This window comes from Pan paniscus, chromosome 1 (genome assembly GCF_029289425.2).
Source record: "Pan paniscus chromosome 1, NHGRI_mPanPan1-v2.0_pri, whole genome shotgun sequence".
Taxonomy (NCBI): Eukaryota; Metazoa; Chordata; class Mammalia; order Primates; family Hominidae; genus Pan; species Pan paniscus.
Genome location: NC_073249.2, coordinates 36,503,574 through 36,522,170, shown reverse-complemented (window position 1 = coordinate 36,522,170; position 18,597 = coordinate 36,503,574). Strand labels below are relative to the sequence as shown.

General features: G+C 38.8%; 1 protein-coding gene across 1 annotated transcript in view; it reads left to right on the top strand.

The window, feature by feature from the left end:
* FLVCR1 (FLVCR choline and heme transporter 1) overlaps nt 1–17,865 on the top strand; it is a 41,022-nt gene extending 23,157 nt beyond the window's left edge. Inside the window, exons 4-10 of the mRNA XM_008966792.4 lie at nt 2,017–2,084; nt 3,843–3,946; nt 6,432–6,542; nt 7,030–7,135; nt 7,690–7,801; nt 13,512–13,579; nt 13,742–17,865. Coding sequence (XP_008965040.4) covers nt 2,017–2,084; nt 3,843–3,946; nt 6,432–6,542; nt 7,030–7,135; nt 7,690–7,801; nt 13,512–13,579; nt 13,742–13,816 — 644 coding nt within the window. The 3' untranslated portion in view covers nt 13,817–17,865. The remainder of the gene's footprint in view (nt 1–2,016; nt 2,085–3,842; nt 3,947–6,431; nt 6,543–7,029; nt 7,136–7,689; nt 7,802–13,511; nt 13,580–13,741) is intronic.
* The last annotated feature ends 732 nt before the right edge of the window (nt 17,866–18,597 follow it).

Sequence of the window (18,597 nt, the reverse complement as noted above, 5' to 3'; positions counted from 1 at the left end):
TTTTGAGACAGAGTCTCGCTCTGTCACCCAGGCTGGAGTGCAGTGGCACAATCTCGGCTCACTGCAACCTCCACCTCCCGGATTCAAGCAATTCTCCTGCCTCAACCTCCCCAGTAGCTGGGACTACAGGCGCACACCACTGCGCCTGGCTAATTTTTGTATTTTTAGTAGAGACGGGGTTTCACCATGTTGGCCAGACTGGTCTCGAACTCCTTGGCCAGACTGGTGTCGAACTCCTGACCTTGTGATCCACCTGCCTCAGCCTCCCAAAGTGTTGGGATTACACGTGTGAGCCACTGCGCCCAGCCAAGAATTTCTTAATGCAAAAAACATAAACCCTAAAGAAGTATATTGATAAATATGATTATATTAAAATAATCTTTTCTAGGAAGACATTATTGAAAAAGGGAAAAGACAGGACTTAGACTATGAGAAAATTGTCTGCAATGCATATAACCAACAAAGGATTAGTATTAGTTAAAAATAACTCCTACAAATCAGAAAGAGCAAACAATCCAAGGACACCAGAAGACATTTGTGTGTCTGTGTCTGTGTGTATTGTCCTTATGTGATATTCAGCCTTACCAGTAATCAAGGAAATACAAATCAAAGCTGGAGTAAGATGTAATATCACACACATTCACATTGGCAAAATAATTTAAAATCTGGTGAAAACAAATTTGGCAAGGATGTGGAGCAGTAGGAACTCTGCTGGTAGTATGAACAGATAACAACTACTTTGAAGAGCAAATTGCTTATATCTAGAAAGTAGAAGGTCTACTCTAGATATATACTTAGAGAAGCTCTTATATATAAGAACAAAAACATAATACTCATTGCAGTCTTGTTTTAAACAGTGAAAAACTAAAAAAGAAACCCTTAAGTGTCTATTGACAGGACGAGATAATTAAATTGAAGTATATTAACATAATAGAATACTGTACAACAGAAAACTAATGAACTACAACAAAAAATATCAACATGGATACATCTCAAAACCATCTCAATATTGTGTAATAAGAGCAAGTTGCAGATGGATACAAATAATATTTATATATGTACAGAATACTTCTAATTGTTTATGAATATGCATATATGGTAATATATAAAATGATAAGCACCAAGCTCAAGCTAGGGCTTGACTTTGGTAAAGAATAGGATTGGGAAAAGTCTGAAAAATGAATCTGAAGCAAAGATGGAAAAATGTTAATGTTTGCCAAATCCGGGTGATATATGAGGATATTTGTTGTATTCTCTATGCTATTTTATATTCTTAAAATACTTAATAATAGATAAATAATAAACTTAAGTTTTAGCTTAATTTAGGTTAGGAGTCTTACCTAAATTCATACAATACATGCTAGGAGACATCAGGATTCAAACCTATCCTGTGCTTCTCATAGCCAGTTATTTTTATTGTTCACTTCTAAAGTATCCTTTGGGAGGCTGATGCAGTAGAATTGCTTGAACCCAGGAGACGGAGGTTGTAGTGAGCTGAGATTGCACCACTACTCTCCAGCCTGGGCAACAGAGCAAGGCTCCATCTCAAAAAAAAAGTATTAACTGATTTTGTCTTATGAATTTTCAGTAAGTCTTTGATACAAAAAGGTAAGATCTCTGAAGCACAGTTTGTTAGGCTTTGCACATTTGTTGGCTGTAGTAGTACATTGTAGGAATTCAGTAAACAATCCATTGCTTGACTGGTTGCCATATATGTGTTGCATGTGGGGGTATGATTTATGGTCAGTATATCTCAATCTAAATAATAATAGTGTTAGGACAGAGTTCTGCTGTTATATCTTTAGTACAGTTAGGTGTTAAATTCATTAGTCCAGGTTCTGAAAGGGAATGGCAATGGTTTTTAATTTCCTTTATCAACTGTGTTAAGAAATGTATTTCCACAATTGTCACATAATATTCCATGTCACTTCATGAACTGGTAAATGACACACTTTTAGTATTCTCTTTATTATTGTAGGTATCATGACTTAATATCATCTTTATTTATTATTGTAGGTATCATGACTGGTGCCTTTTATTCAGTCTCAACGTTATTAAATCAAATGATATTGACATATTATGAGGTAAGCTTCTGCTTATATCAGATTGCATGCCTGGCCAAGAATTTTTCTTTAGCAATATAATTGTCCTTAGCAAGGTCATGAGATTAAGGGTTATGACATTGTTGCTATCAAATATTTACATTTGTTTTAATTGAGAATATATTTGTTAAAAAATGAAATTCCCACAACTTTATATATCTAATTGGCTTTTATTATCAATTCGTTTATTGGACAGCATCCCATCTAAAGATTTAGAAAGGTACTGATGAGCTGAGCAGAGGAGATGGGCTTTATAGGCAGAAAAAGGCTGAAGAAAGCAGAAACAAGGAACAAAGAGCAGATTGGTTGTTACAAAGTTACTTTCCTTATAGGAGTAAAACAAAGGGGACTGGGCCCCATCTGATAGGTTGCTATGAATCTCCTTTTTTTTTTTTTTTTGGAAAAGTGGCCCATTTTAAAGTTCAGTTTGATTATGTGGCACCTAGCACTAGTGACACCATTCTATGTGGTCTGGTCTGTTGGGCCTAGTGTGGGAGCTCACTCCAAAACAATGGCCTCCCATCATTTTAATTTAACATATTTAATCCAGTTTATAAAGCACATAGTATGGCCAGGCGTAGTGGCTCACGCCTGTAATCCCAGCACTTTGGAAGGCCGAGGCGGGTGGATCACCTGAGGTCGAGACCAGCCTGACCGACATGGAGAAACCCTGTCTCTACCAAAAATACAAAATTAGCTGGGCATGGTGGCGCATGCCTGTAATTCCAGCTATTCTGGAAGCTGAGGCAGGAGAAACACTTGAGCCTGGGAGGTGGAGGTGGCGGTGAGCCGAGATCGTGCCATTGTATTCCATCCTGGGCAATAAGAGTGAATCCCCATTTGAAAAAAAAACAGGCTGGGCACCGTGGCTCACACCTGTAATCCCAGCCAAGATAGCGCCACTGTACTCCAGCCTAGCGACAGAGTGAGACTCCATCTCAAAAAAACGGAACAAAACAAAATACACACACACACAATATGGAAAGCAGAAGTTACTATCCCTGTGACAATACCTAAGTTTATTTTTAGGAAATAATATGATTGGTTATATGGAAAAAGACAAAACATTTTAAGGGAACTCAGCATAAATATAGATAAATAAATATCAAGTTTTGATTGACCTATCTTTGCTTTTGAAAGGATAAAGCAGTTGTACTATATAAAAGCTATCGATTAACCTCCTTTTCAGATATCTATACAGTGTCATACCTTGCTTAGTGACAGGAATACCTTCTGAGAAATTCTCTAGGCAATTTCATTGTTGTGTGAATATCATAGAGTGTACTTACGCAAACCTGATGGTGGTAGAGCCTGCTACATACCTAGGCTATGTGGTATAGCCTATTGCTCCTAGGCTATAAACCTGTGTAACATGTTACGCTACTGAATATTGTAGGCAGTTGTAATACAATGGTAAGTATTGTGTATCTAAATATATCTAAACAGAGAAGGTAGAATAAAAATACAGTATTATAATCTTACAGGATCATACTGTATATATGATTCAGAGTTGACCTAAATGTAATTATGGAGCACATGACTATCTATACTTAAGAATCCTAACAAAAATCATTGTACTTCTAACCATAGAGGATTAAGGAAAATTTTAAGTAAGCACACCTACTGTGTGCTTAGTTTTATCTAATTATTTTCATTGACTATGAAAAGGTGTGGGAATGTGAAGAGTCTGAATTAGTTAATCCATTTATTTGATCAACTTCTTACATAAATTTTTTTCAGGGAGAAGAAGTCAATGCTGGAAGGATTGGGCTAACGCTAGTAGTAGCTGGAATGGTGGGCTCTATTCTTTGTGGCTTATGGCTGGATTATACTAAAACATACAAGTAAGTGAAAGTAAATACATGTATGGTGTATAACCAAAGGTATTTTGATTTTAAAGGACAATTTGCTTTTTATTTCAAGAAATTTAAAACATGTTATTACTTAAAGATACGAATTCTAAACACTAGTAGGTTCTCTTCACTTAACAAGTGTTTCTTTTTTTTTTGAGACGGAGTCTCGTTCTGTCGCCCAGGCTAGAGTGCAGTGGCGCAATCTCGGCTCACTGCAACCTCTGCCTCCCGGCTTCACGCCATTCTCCTGCCTCAGCCTCCCGAGTAGCTGGGACTACAGGCACCCGCCACCATGTCCGGCTAATTTTTTTATATTTTTAGTAGAGACGGGGTTTCACCTTGTTAGCCAGGATGGTCTCGATCTCCTGACCTTGTGATCCACCCGCCTTGGCCTCCCAAAGTGCTGGGATTACAGGCGTGAGCCACCGCGCCCAGCAACAAGTGTTTCAATACTCTATGTATTGTATTATTTTATTGGTCACATTTATTTCAATTTTGAGAACTTGGGTACCTTATGAGCCCCTTCTTTCTAACAGTACTCATACCTACCACTTCCGAAGGAAGTATTTCTATTCTAAAAAGAGCCATTTCTGAGAAATATTTGACTTTTGATAGACTTTATCTTGTTCTTTTTTTTTTTTTTTTTTTTTAGGTGGGGTCTCACTCTGTCACCCAGGCTAGAGTGCAGTGGCACCATCTTGGCTCACTGCAACTTCTGCTTTCCAGGCTCAAGTGATTCTCCCACCTCAGCCTCCTGAGTAGCTGTGACCACAGGTGTGCGCCACCACACCCGGCTAATTTTTTGACTTTTTGATAGAGACAGTGTTTCACCATGTTGCCCAGGCTGATTTTGAACTCCTGAGGTCAGGCAATCCGCCCACCTCAGCCTCCCAAAGTGCTGGGATTACAGGCATGAGCCACTGCACCTGGCCTATCTTGTTCTTTTTTTATGTTGTGGGCTTAAATACAAAAACAAAAAAGTAGTTCTTTCCAATCAAAAAATTATTGTTGCGCATAAGGCTTTATTTTGGTAAGAACTTCGTGTCTAAAGTACGCCCAGACTACAGTACCACTTAACTGTAATATAATGCATAATGTGAAAATGCTGGCTTGACACAATGTCTTATGCCTGTAATCCCAGCATTTTGGGAGGCCAAGGCGGGTAGATTGCTTGAGGCCAGGAGTTCGAGACCAGCTTGGGCAACATGGTGAAACGCCATCTCTACTGAAAATACAAAAAATAGTCGAGTGTGGTGGTGGGCACCTGTAATCCCAGCTACTCAGGAGGCTAAGGAAGGAGAATTGCTTGAACCCAGGAGGCAGAGGTTGCAGCGAGCTGAGATAGCGTGCCACTGGTCTCCAGCCTGGGTGACAGAGCAAGACGCTGTCTAAAAAAATAAAAAAGAAAGAATATACTCTGTTAATTGTACATTATATGGAACCACCAAAAGGCTAATACCAAAGAAAATGAATGATACCAACTGGGAGACTAAGAAAGGGGTTTCAGAGGCAGCATATTTTGCTCTGGGAGTGAAAAGAATCGCCACATTTTGTAACATGCCAAAACTTACCCCTGTACTTGGAAATGAATGAATGAAACTATTAAGGAATAAATGAATGAAATATGGAACTGTGTCCCGTGTACCTTTCAAGGCTCAAGATATATTTGATATTATTAGTCTAAACGCTACCAAAAGTATCTCTAATCTTGAAATTCTCCATATTCTTCCATAATTTAAGACAGCACTTGCCTTAGCTTCATTATTTTAAAATGATAGCTTACAGTGAAACCTACTTGATATATAGATGAAGGGAGCATATGTAAAGGATTATATTTCTTAAGTCTTTCATCCGTTATACATTTAGAAAACTTGATAGGCATAGACGTGTGTTCTTTGCCACTGTGGCTTCCTTCTCAGGGTAACTGCCATTCATTCACCAAACTCCTGTTGTGTGCATCTTTCTTAGATGAAAATTATGGCTGGCATTATGTGATCCCTGTTCTTAAGATGTTTGTGGTCTAAATGGAGCAAATAAGGCATTCACATGTGAAAAGTTAAGTAATATAAAAAACTAAAATAGATGTCATAAGTTTTATAGTGCCAGTATGATAAGGGAATTTGGAAGAGAGACTCTTATAAACTGGTGTGGTTACAGAAGGCATTTGGAAGAGGTAGAATTTGATCCGAATCTTGAAATGTGAATAGGGAACTATCCCATTTGGTGGCATAAAAATGATTTTATTCCTATAAAAGGATCCTATCTGAGCATTCGATACGGTGTGGTTTTCTGGTGCTGCTGAATCTTAAATTAAAAATGCTTTAAAATTTGTGCTTTGGTGGATACATATTTCCATGGACAAGAAGGGGTGAACTTTGAAAAACAAAGATTCATTACTGAACAGATAAGAGTGATGATTTTTGTATTCCTAGGAGAATCAGACAAAATACTAACAGCTTTGTTGTTTTTGTTTTAGACAGACTACTCTGATAGTTTATATTTTGTCTTTTATTGGAATGGTTATCTTTACTTTCACATTGGACCTTAGATATATTATCATCGTGTTTGTTACTGGAGGGGTGCTTGGGTAAGTATCAGATGTGTTTAGGAGGAATGATAGCATGCTGTTATAATTCTGAAGTATTATTACTCTGGTCTTTAATTTTTTCAGTTCATCCAAAGTTTCTTCAATATTTTAAACTTTAAAGGATTCATTCTATGCATATAAACATGTAATTCTTAAGAACTATTAAAAATTATTTAAAATTGGTTTTTGGTATACCATAGGTAAAAAATGGATGAGCCTTACCTAATCTGTGTAACTTTATTTGGTTACAATCGACTTATAAAACTAGAAGTAAATTTTTCTCAGAAAAAAATGTGTATTTGTTGCTTCCAGTTCTGTAACCTTGAGCTGATTGGTCAATGATAATAGTTCCTGACTTTGACATAGCAACTTCAAAATATTCACTTATTTGGTCATTAGAATAAGCCCGAGAGGCAGAATGATTGCATCAGTATGTGATTGTGACTTTCTGGTAATTCTTTCTGTAATTCTGGATTTATTTTCCTAGCTTCTTCATGACTGGTTACCTCCCTTTGGGTTTTGAATTTGCTGTTGAAATCACTTACCCTGAATCTGAAGGTACTTCATCTGGTCTTCTTAATGCTTCTGCACAGGTAAACCTCTGATTTCTCTAAACCTGAGATGATTATTATACCAGATATTCTAGTGAGTAATGAGTTTGACCATGGTTTTATTTGTTGTTGTTGTTGTTGTTTTGTTTTTTGGAGACAGAGTCTTGCTCTGCCACCCAAGCTGGAGTGCAGTAGTGCAGTCATGGCTAACTATAGCCTCAAACTCCTAGGCTCAAGCAATCCTCCCTTCTCTGCCTCCAGAGTTTTTGGGACTGCAGGTGCACACCAGCATGCCCAGCTAAATTTTTTTTGTTATTTTTTGTAGAGATGGTGTTTTGCCATGTTGTCCAGGCTGGTCTCGGACTCCTGGGCTCAAGCAATTCGCCTACCTCAACTCCCAAAGTGCTAGGATTACAGTGGGTGTGAGCCACTGCACCCAGCCTGACCATGGTTTTTGTTTTAACGATTCAACTTTTCAATGAATGTTTCTAGAAACCAAATCATATAAACAAAATAAGAAAAGTTCTGGTGAAAACTTTATACTTGCTTTAAATAATTTAACTTAATAACGAATGATTTTTCTTATTGTATTTTAGATATTTGGAATTTTGTTCACATTGGCTCAAGGAAAGCTCACATCAGACTATGGTCCTAAGGCAGGGAACATTTTTCTCTGTGTCTGGATGTTTATAGGCATCATATTAACAGGTAAATTAGGGTGTTTGCCTGGCAAAAGGACTTGTGTCATGTGTTAATTTTCATATATATTGCTTCTCAATAGCTTGACAGAACTCAAGGGGAAAAAAATGAGATAAAAAGCAGGACATTATTTGTTTTCTTCTAAAGACATGAATCTCTTACTTCATTTTGCAGATTTCAAATTCAATACAGTTACTCTGCATAGCAAGCAAAACTATTGTAATAAGAGTAGTAAAGGCTGGGTATGTTGGCTCATGCCTGTAATCCCAGCACTTTGGGAGGCAGAGGCGGGCAGATTACTTGAGGTGAGGAGTTTGAGACCAGCCTAGCCAACATGGCGAAACCCCGTCTCTACTAAAATTAGCCAGTTGTGGTGGCCCACACCTGTAGCCCCAGCTACTTGGGAGGCTGAGGCAGGAAAATTGCTTGAACCCAAGGGACAGAGGTTGCAGTGAGCCAAGATCACACGAGTGCACTCTAGCTTGGGCAACAGCGAGACTCCGTCTCAAAAAAAAAAAAAAAAAAAAGAGTAGTAAAGACCTGGAGTTGGGAAGACCTGGCCTCAAATTCCGATTCTGTTGCTCAGTGGGAGTGTGACTTTAGACCCGTTGCTTAACCTCTCAAATCCTCCTTTCCTTATTTACATAATAAGAGTGTTAAAGCCTGCTTTATAGGGTTACTGTGAGGATTAATTGAAATGGTTCATGAAAAGTTCCTAGTGTCTGGCACCTGGGACGTGCCTAACGTGTTACTATTGTTACAATGTGGTAGAGATGGTAAGCAGTCAAGTGGTAGTGGTGGAAATAGTATGTGGAATCCTTAGCTAGTGCTTATACTTCTTAGGTATAGTCATTATAGACATGGGCAGGAAAGAAAATAGTGCTCAATCTGCAGAGAAAGAGAATGTCAAAGAATTTTTATCCATAGTTTGCCCATGCACATGGGTGTACAATAGATTTGGAAGCAAGACTTATGTTCAGAACTTTTTCCAGGCACATACTTTTAAAATGTCATCATTCCCTAAACATTATAGTATAACAGCTATTTACATTGTATTAGGTATTAGTAATCTAGAGATGGTTTAAGTACATAGGAGGATGTGTGTACGTTATATGTAAATACTTGCCAGGGGTGTCCAATCTTTTGGCTTCTCTGGACCACATTGGAACAAGAAATATCTTGGGCCACACGTGAAATACTCTAATACTAATGATAGCTAATGAGCTAAAAAAAAAAAAAAATTGCAAAAAATCTCATAATGTTTTTTAAAAATTTGTGAATTTGTGTTAGGCCACATTCAAAATTGTCCTGGGCCACATATGGGCTGCAGACTACAGGTTGAACAAGCTTATACTACACCATTTCATATAAAGGCCTTGAGCATTCGTGGATTTTGGTATCTGAGATGGGGTCTTGGAATCAATCCCCCGCAGATACCAAGGCAGATTGTGCTTCGTTGATCTGGTTATAACTTAGTTGGAGGATCTGGTTATAACTTAGTTGGAGAATCTATCAGAAAGATGTGAATCAGAATTTCTTCTACTGTTTGTGGAATACCTGATCATTCTTTGTGAAACCTTCAATATGAAATCTCACCAGTGATAGACATTTTGGATATACACAACTACCTAAGGTTGCTCACTCAATTGTATGAATGATAGGAACCTGAGCATTCATTCATGAAGCTAAAAGAAAGTGAATGCACTCTGTTTCCTCAAAGAAAAACATCTTATCACAGGGAGTTTTTCCCCCTGTCCAGTTAGTAAAATAAAACATACAAAACTGTGAAATATGTAATACATTAACTGCTTTAACTATTGTTCTTTCATAAGTAATTCCATGTTGGTTCTTAATTCCTAGGCAAGTACTATATCTTATCTAAGATTATTACTATTGGCTGGACGTGGTGGCTCATACTTGTATTCCTAGCACTTTGGGAGGCTGAGACAGGTGGATCATTTGATGTCAGGAGTTCAAGACCAGCCTGACCAACATAGTGAAACCGTGTCTCTACTAAAAATACAAAAAAATTTAGCCAGTTTTATGGGCACACACCTGTAATCTCAGCTACTTGGGAGGCTGAGGCAGAAGAATTGCTTGAATCCGGGAGGCGGAGGTTGCAGTGAGTGGTGAAGATCACACCACCACTCCAGCCTGGGTGACAAAGTGAGACTCCGTCTCAAAAAAAAAAACAGTATTATTGTTATACCAAAGAAGGGAGCAGTTTTGTAATCCTCCTTCAAATTACTTTTACAAGAGATTCATGAATACTAATTCAAACAAATCAAGTCTAGAAAATTAAGAAGTGAAAATAGATCTTTAAAATGAGTTTTACATTGATGCTTTTACCATCTCAAATGGTATTCCCTGAGGCACAACAATATTGAAATCAGGGCCCTGATTAATACCCCCAAATTATTACCCCTACAGTGGCCTCCAAGTGTTTAAGCGAAAGGAAGAGTAGTAAATCTCTCCTCTTAAATCAGAAGCTAAAAATGATTAAGCTTAGTGAACAAGTCATGTCAGAAGCCCAGATAGGCCAAAAGCTAGTCCTTTTGCACCAAACAATTAGCCAAGTTGCTAATGCAAAGGAAAAATTCTTAAGGGAAATTAAGAATGCTACTCCAGTGAACACAAATGATAAAACAGCCTATTGATATGGAGAAAGTTTGAGTGGTCTTGTTAGAAGATCATACCAGCCACAACATCGCCGTAAGCCAAAGCCTAATCTAGAGCAAGGCCCTAACTGTCCAATTCTGTGAACGTTGAAAGAGGTGAGAAAGTTGCGGAAGAAAAGCTGGAAACTAGCAGAGGTCAGTTCATGAGGTAAGGAAAGAAGTTGTCTTCATAACATAAAAGTGCAAGGTGAAGCAGCAAGTGCTGATGTAGATGCTGAACTAAGTTATCCAGAAGATCTAGCTAAGATGATTGATGAAGGTGGCTACAATAAACCACAAATTTTCCATGTAGATGAAACAGGCTTATACTGGAAGAAGATGCCATCTAGGACTGCCATAGCTAGAGAGGAGGAATCAATGTCTGGCTTCAAAGAACAAGCTCATTCTCTTGTGAGGGGTTGATGCAGCTGGTGACTTCACATTGAAACTAATGCTTGTTGACCATTCTGAAAATCCTAGGGCCCTTAAGAATTAGGCCAAATTTTCTCTGCCTAGGCTCTAACAATGGAACAATGAACCTGAACCCCGTAGTTGATAGTACATCTGTTAGTAGCATGGTTTGCTGAATATTTTAAACCCATTGTTGAAGCCTGCTACTGAGAAAAACATTCCTTTCAAAATACTACTGCTCATTGACCAATTCACCTGTTTACCCAAGAGCTCTGATGAAGATGTACGAGGAGATCAATGTTGCTTTCATGTCTGGAAACACAGCATCCCTTCTGCAGCCTGTGGATCAAGGAGTAATTTCAACTTTCAAGTCTTATTCTTTAAGAAATACACTTCAAAAGGCTGTAGCTGCCAGAAATAATTATTCCTCTCTTGGATCTGAGCAAAGTAAATTGAGAACTTTCTGGAAAGGATGCACCATCCTAGATGCCATTAAGAACATTCTTGATTCATGGGAGGAGGTCAAACTATCAACATTAACAGGAGTTTGGAGGAAGTTAATTCCCATTCTCATGGATGATTTTGAGGTGTTCAAGACTTCAGTGGAGGAAATAGCTGCAGATGTGGTGGGAATAACAAGAGAACTGGAATTAGAAGTGGAATATGAAGAGGTAACTGAGTTGCTGCATCTTATGGTAAAACCTGAACAAATGAAGGGTTGCTTCTTTTTTTTTTTTTTGGGCCGGAATGTTGCTGTGTCGCCCAGGCTGGAGTACAGTGGCGCGATCTCGGCTCACAGCAAGCTCTGCCTCCCGGGTTCAGGCCATTCTCCTGCCTCAGCCTCCTGAGTAGCTGGGACTACAGGTGCCCGCCACCACGCCCGGCTAATTTTTTGTATTTTTCATAGAGACGGGGTTTCACCATGTTAGCCAGGATGGTTTTGATCTCCTGACCTTGTGATCTGCCTGCCTCGGCCTCCCAAAGTGCTGGGATTACAGGTGTCAGCCACTGCGCCTGGCTGGGTTGCTTCTTATGGATAAGCAAAGAAAGTGTTTTCTTGAGTTGGAATCTACTAGTAAAGATGCTGTAAATGTTGAAATGACAACAAAGGATTTAGAATATTATATAAACTTAGCTGATGAAGCAGTGGCAGGGTTTGAGAGGATCGACTCCTGTTTTGAGGAATTTTTGTGGGTAAAATGTTATCAAACAAGTATTGCACACAGAGAGATCTTTCATGAAAGGAAGAGTTGATTAATACGGCAAACTTCGTCACTGTCTTACTTTAAGAAATTGCCACAGCCGCTCCCACCTTTTAGCAACCACCACCCTGATCTGTCAGCAGCCATCAACATCAAGGCAAGACCCTCCACCAGCAAAAAGATAACTTGCAGAAGGCTTGGATAATCATTAGCATTTTTTAGCAGTAAAGTGTTTTTTGTTTTGTTTTGTTTTTTTGAGATGGAGTTTCGCTTTTGTTGCCCAGGCTGGAGTGGAATGGTGCCATCTGGGCTCACTGCAACCTCTGCCTCCTGGGTTCAAGTGATTCTCCTGCCTCAGCCTCCTGAGTAGCTGGGATTACAGATGCCCACCACCACAACCAGCTAATTTTTGTATTTTAGTAGAGATGGGGGTTTCACTATGTTGGCTAGGCTGGTCTCGAACTCCTGACCTCAAGTGATCCTCCTGCCTCGGCCTCTCAAAGTGCTAGGATTACAGGCATGAGCCACTGAGCCTGGCCAGTAAAGTGTTTTTAAATTAAGGCATGTAGATTGATTTTTTTTTTTTTAGACATAATGCTATTGCAAACTTTAAATAGACTACAGTATAGTATAAAGATAACTTTTTATGCACTGGAAAACAAAAAAATATGTGCAGTGGTGCGATCTCTGCTCACTGCAACCTCCACCTCCCAGGTTCAAGTGATTCTTCTGTCTCAGCCTCCCTAGTAGTTGGGACTACAGGTGCGTGCCGCCACGCCCGGCTAATTTTTTGTGTTTTTAGTAGAGATGGAGTTTCACTGTGTTGGCCGGGATGGTCTCGATCTTCTGACCTTGTGATCCACCCACCTCGGCCTCCCAAAGTGCTGGGATTACAGGCATGACCCACCACGCCCAGCAATATTCACTCTTTTGTGGTGATCTGGAGCTGAACCCACAATGTCTCTGAGATATACCTGCATTCCCTTCTGCCTAGATGCCTTCCTCTCCTCTTGTCTGCTTGACAAGTTATTACTCAGTTTTTTCCAGTATCAAGTATGTCTTCTCTGGAAAGCCTTCTCTAATTTCCTTTGGCTGACATAGACTTTTTTTGCTCCCACTTCCCCACCATACCTTGCAATTATCACACACTGTTATACTTGTTTACATGTCAAAGTTTCCCTAGATTGGAGAGTCGTTTAAGAAAAAGAATTACACTTTTCATTTTTGTATCATTGGTTGCTGGCATTCCCGTATTTGTTAATAATGAATGACTTATTAATTGTTAACAACTTTAGAGAGGTACTATTATTTTTCAGGCTGTTGGGATGCTATTAAATATCATGACACTACAGTGTATTAAATTTGACAATACCAAGAAAGACTTTGAGCTGCTTTTTAAAAAAATCTTCACGTAACAGTTTATAGTAACTTGATGCCCCTCTGTTTCAGCATTAATCAAGTCTGATCTGCGAAGACACAACATAAATATAGGAATTACAAATGTTGATGTTAAAGCTGTAAGTAATATTTTTATGATTATACTGTTGAGAAGTATGTATAGAATAAATGTGAAACCATGTTTTTTTATTTAGCTATTTTTCCCCCGAGTCAACTGTTGATCTGTTATAATAGGATATGCCAGATGCTATACATTTTTAATCTTCTGATTGTTTTTATAGATACCAGCTGACAGTCCCACAGACCAAGAACCAAAAACGGTTATGTTGTCCAAGCAGTCAGAATCAGCAATTTGAAGAGAAAGGAAAAGTTACTGTCCTGTAGTAATTGGGGACAATGTGATCATCCTTGGAGAGAGATGTGAGCACCAAGGCTGGGTTTGTATGTGGTGGGGGAATAAACACACTTACTTGAAAATTACCATATGAACTCTAAATGCATAATTATTATTTTGCTTAATTGTTAAATTAAGGGAAATTTTCTTAAAATTCTTCTGTTTACATCATGTTAACACTACTATTTATCTAATTAGTATCCGGTTTTTAGTCTCATATTGTGTCTGAAAGTAAGCTTCTTGACGTTTACTTTTTAAAAGTCGATGTTTTTCTTTTTTGTAGAAAATGGAAGCTTAGAAGACTTTTTAAAGTGATAATATGGGGTGTTCAGTCCCCATAAGATATAATAGTTCATGCAGTTTATATATTAAAATATCCAGTGGAACTAAATGTACAATATATTCCTAATTGGCTGCCTTTTTCACTGTGCTGACCAGCTGTTCAAGCCACTTCAGTTTGAGTACAACATACCAACATGACACTACTCACCCACAAAGGACAGCATTGGGATCAGGCTTTCAGATGACCTCTAAGATTTTTCCCATTTATTGTACTCTTGTTACAAAGTACTTTTTAACACATGCAGTCAATGGCTATAGAAACTATTCTGTGTACAGATTCTACCCAGACTTTGGTCTTAGATCTATGTTCTAATTAAGGAGCCTGGTTACAGGTTCATTCTGTCTTGAGTTCTTTTCTGTGCTGCCTTTCTATCATGGATAAATGCTAACGCTGTATTTTTTCACTCCAACTTGAGATAGAGTAGTTTTGTACCCATTGCCTTTTTCTTTAAACTCTCTTTTTTTTTCCTGATGTATAACTTTCTAGTAAGATAATTTCATCATGTATATTACTGGCTATTTCATGATTTCATGTATCACATCCTATATTTTGCCTTGAAGATTCCTGAAATAAGGAAATCTGTAATAACTTCAGATAGCCTACATGTCCCTATTTAGTGGAGACCTCTTGAATGCTGTTTGAATTCTGCAGTACCATTTTTATGACCATTCTCCTTTGAGGAATACTATGCCCAGGTACATGCTCTATCAGTGTGCCGGGAGAGTGGATTCTTTTCTTCACTGCAGAGTCATCACACTGTTGGAATAGTCTGCTGTTTTACATGCTCAGGTAGGGAAAATAGGACCAAATATATTTCCACAGTGCCTACCACTGTGTCATGTTTACAGTGAGAGTTTAAATATTGTTGATGTCCTGACTCTGTGAGCTCATAGGGAGTATCTTCATAGTAATGACATTTGATCAGCCATAAAATTTACATTATGTTCATATGCACCCAAAAAAGCTAGTCAGGTAATGAATACCCTTGAAGTGAATAGCAATTTTGATTTAGGCAGTGTGTTAGGCCATCCTTGCATTGCTATAAAGAAATATTTAGGCTGGGTGTGGTGGCTCACGCCTGTAATCCCAGCACTTTGGGAGGCTGAAGCGTGTGGATCACCTGAGGTCAGGAGTTCAAGACCAGCCTGGCCAACATGGTAAAACCCCATCTCTACCAAAAAAAAAAAAAAAAAGGCCAGGCGCGGTGCTGTGGCTCATGCCTGTAATCCCAGCACTTTAGGAGGCCAAGGCAGGTGGATCACAAAGTCAGGAGTTCAAAACCAGCCTGGCCAAGATGGTGAAACCCCATCTCTACTAAAAATACAAAAATTAGCGCAGTGGCAGGCGCCTGTAATCCCAGCTACTCGGGAGGCTGAGGCAGGAGAATCGCTTGAATGCGAGTGGCAGAGGTTGCAGTGAGCGAAAATCACGCTACTGCACTCCAGCCTGGGAGATAAAGTGAGACTGTCTCAAATAAATAAATAAATAAATAAATAAATAAAACCTGAGGTTGAGCACGATGGCTCACACCTATAGTCCCAGCACTTTGGGAGGCTGAGGTGGGTGGATCATTTGAGGCCAGGAGTTGAAGACCAGTCTGGCCAACATGGCAAAACCCCATCTCTACTAAAAATACACACACACACACACACACACACACACACACACACAAATTAGCCGGGCATGGTGGCACACGCCTGTAGTCCCAGCTTCTTGGGAAGCTGAGGCATGAGAATTGCCTGAACCTGGAAGGCGGAGGCTACAGTGAGCTGAGATTGCGCCACTGCACTCCAGCCTGGGTGACAGAGCGAGACTCTGTTTCAGGAAAAAAAGAACAGAAATACCTGAGACTGGGTAATTTATAAATAAAAGAGGTTTAAGTGGCTCACAGTTCTGCAGGCTGTGTAAGCATGGCACCAGTGTCTGCTTGGCTTCTGGGGAGCCCTCAGGGAGCTTTACTCATGGTGAAAGGCTAAGTGGGAGCAGAGATGTCACATGGCGAAGCAGGAACAAGAGAGCAGGGAGGTGCCACACACCTTCAAACAACCAGATTTTGTGAAAACTCACTCATTACTGCAAGGACAGCACCAAGCCATGAGGGATCCACCCGCAGGACCCAAACACCTTCTATTAGGGCCAACCTTCAACATTGGGGATTACATTTCAATATGAGATTGGAGGGACAAGTATCCCAACTATATCAGGCAGAATATATGCATTGATATATATTGAAATTATAACATTCTCTATAATCAAGTGACTGTAAATTATGTAGAATCTGACCCTGGGGAATGTGTTACCTAAAGAATTTGACTAAGAATCAGGAACTCTGTGTCCATGTCCTGGATGTATTTCTGTATGTTCTTATAACTCTGGACAAATCATTAAACCTCTCTGGGCAGCATTTTCCTCATCCATGAAATGAATGTGTTCAATTTGATCTCAAAGATCTTTTCAAAATATTAAATGCCATTAATCATGGAATAGACCAAATTATTGTATCACAGGAACTTGAATCCAGCCAGAGAAAAATTCCCTGGACAATTGGATAAACAAATGTGATTGCTACCTTATGGATACAAGGGACTTTTACATTTCTTTTTAGCCTTTTTAGTCAGTTTAGGGTAACTCAAGCAGAGTATGTCCAATCATTAGCTTCCTTTGATATTTACATTACAGGTAAAAACGGCCAAAAATATATTTTAAGGTCTCTCCCCAAATAATTGTTTTTATTTTTAAACTATCAATGTTGTTTAAAATAATCATGTACTTGTTGAGTTCCTGAGGTTTGGAACAAATTACAAATAAAATTTAGAATACTTTATTTCTGAAAAGCATATACATATATGTTATGTTTGTTTTTCCTTGTTGATTAGAAAGGTGATGGAATATGTGACAATGCAAAATGAATTGATAATTTTTCTGTATTTTCAGTGAAAGTTGTCTGTAATATGTCAAGCAAGAATGTTATAATTCTACAGTAATGTGTGACTTAATGACAGAGCTACATTCTGAGAAATTTGTCATTAGGTGATTTCATCATTGTGTGAACATCATGAAGTGTACTTACACAAACCTAGGTGGTAGAGCCTACTGCACACCTGGGCTAGATGGCAAAGTCTGTCGCTTCTAGGCTACACACCTGTACAGCATGGTACTGTATTGAATACTGTAGGCAACTGTAACACAATGGTATTTGTGTAATCTAAACATAGAACAGATAATACATTGTGCTACAATGTAATAATGGCTGTGGCATCACTAGATGATAGGAATTTTTCAGTTCCATTATAATCTTGTAGGATCTCTGTCATATGTGGTCAATTGTTGATCAAAACATGACTGTATGTCGTATTTTCAGAAAATGGAATAGGTAATCATCACTTGTGTGAATTTTAATCAAATGATTTAGGAAAGAAACTGGATGTTTCAAAAGCTGTTGCATTTATTACAAATGTCACAAATACAGCTCTTGCCTTTTGAGAATGTTGGAGAGATGTCTTTAAAAAATATGTTTGTGTGTAAAAATGTGTCTGTATGCAATAGCTAGAAAAATGCCTGTGTCTTAAGTCATTACTCATGTTCTAATTTTTGTTCTTTGTACTATTTATCTGTATGCTTGTTCTTCAGTATTTCAGACTCAAAATAAATTTATTTTTTTATGTTAATTTTCTGTGACTTTTTGAAAAATTCTGATGCTTAGGTACACATGGGGAGTTTAAAGGGATTATAAAATTTCAGAATGGGCAAAGAGGGAATGAGGTAGTGCATGGAACATAAAATGAGGAAACAAAGTCTACCAGGGTCAGGGCTCAAATAGATACTAAAATATTTTATTCCTTTAAAAGTAACTTTAGAGAGTGATGTTAGCAAGATGGCAGAATAGGAGCTTTATATCATCATTCTTCCACAGAAGCATTGATTTTTACCAGTACTTTCAGATGGTAGTTGTTTTGTAGGAATCCAGAAGTCCTATGTGGAAGTTCCAGCACACCATTGGAGCAGAAATATCTGAGAATAAATGCATTAAAGAAAAGGAAGAAGAAGATTTTCACTTTATCTGCATCACTCCTTGAAGTTGGCACAGCTTAGTGGCAAGAGAGACTCCCCTCAGTCCACAGTTTCTCCCATGGGAGAAGGTGATAGCATAGTGAGAGTGCTCAGCCCCTAGCTGTGTGGGATGCTGCCTAAGAACCCTACCTCTTTCTTGCTCCAATTAAAATACTGAGGTGATTGTCATAGCTAAGTGTTGGGAAAGGCTGGGAGCAGGGAAGAAAGGCCCTGAAACCTACTCAGCACTCCACAGACTCCATCAGGAAGCCTACCCACCAGCCACTGGGATACCTTGCATATGGACCTCCCACATGACCCATGGCCACCCCAAATTCTCTGTGCACCTC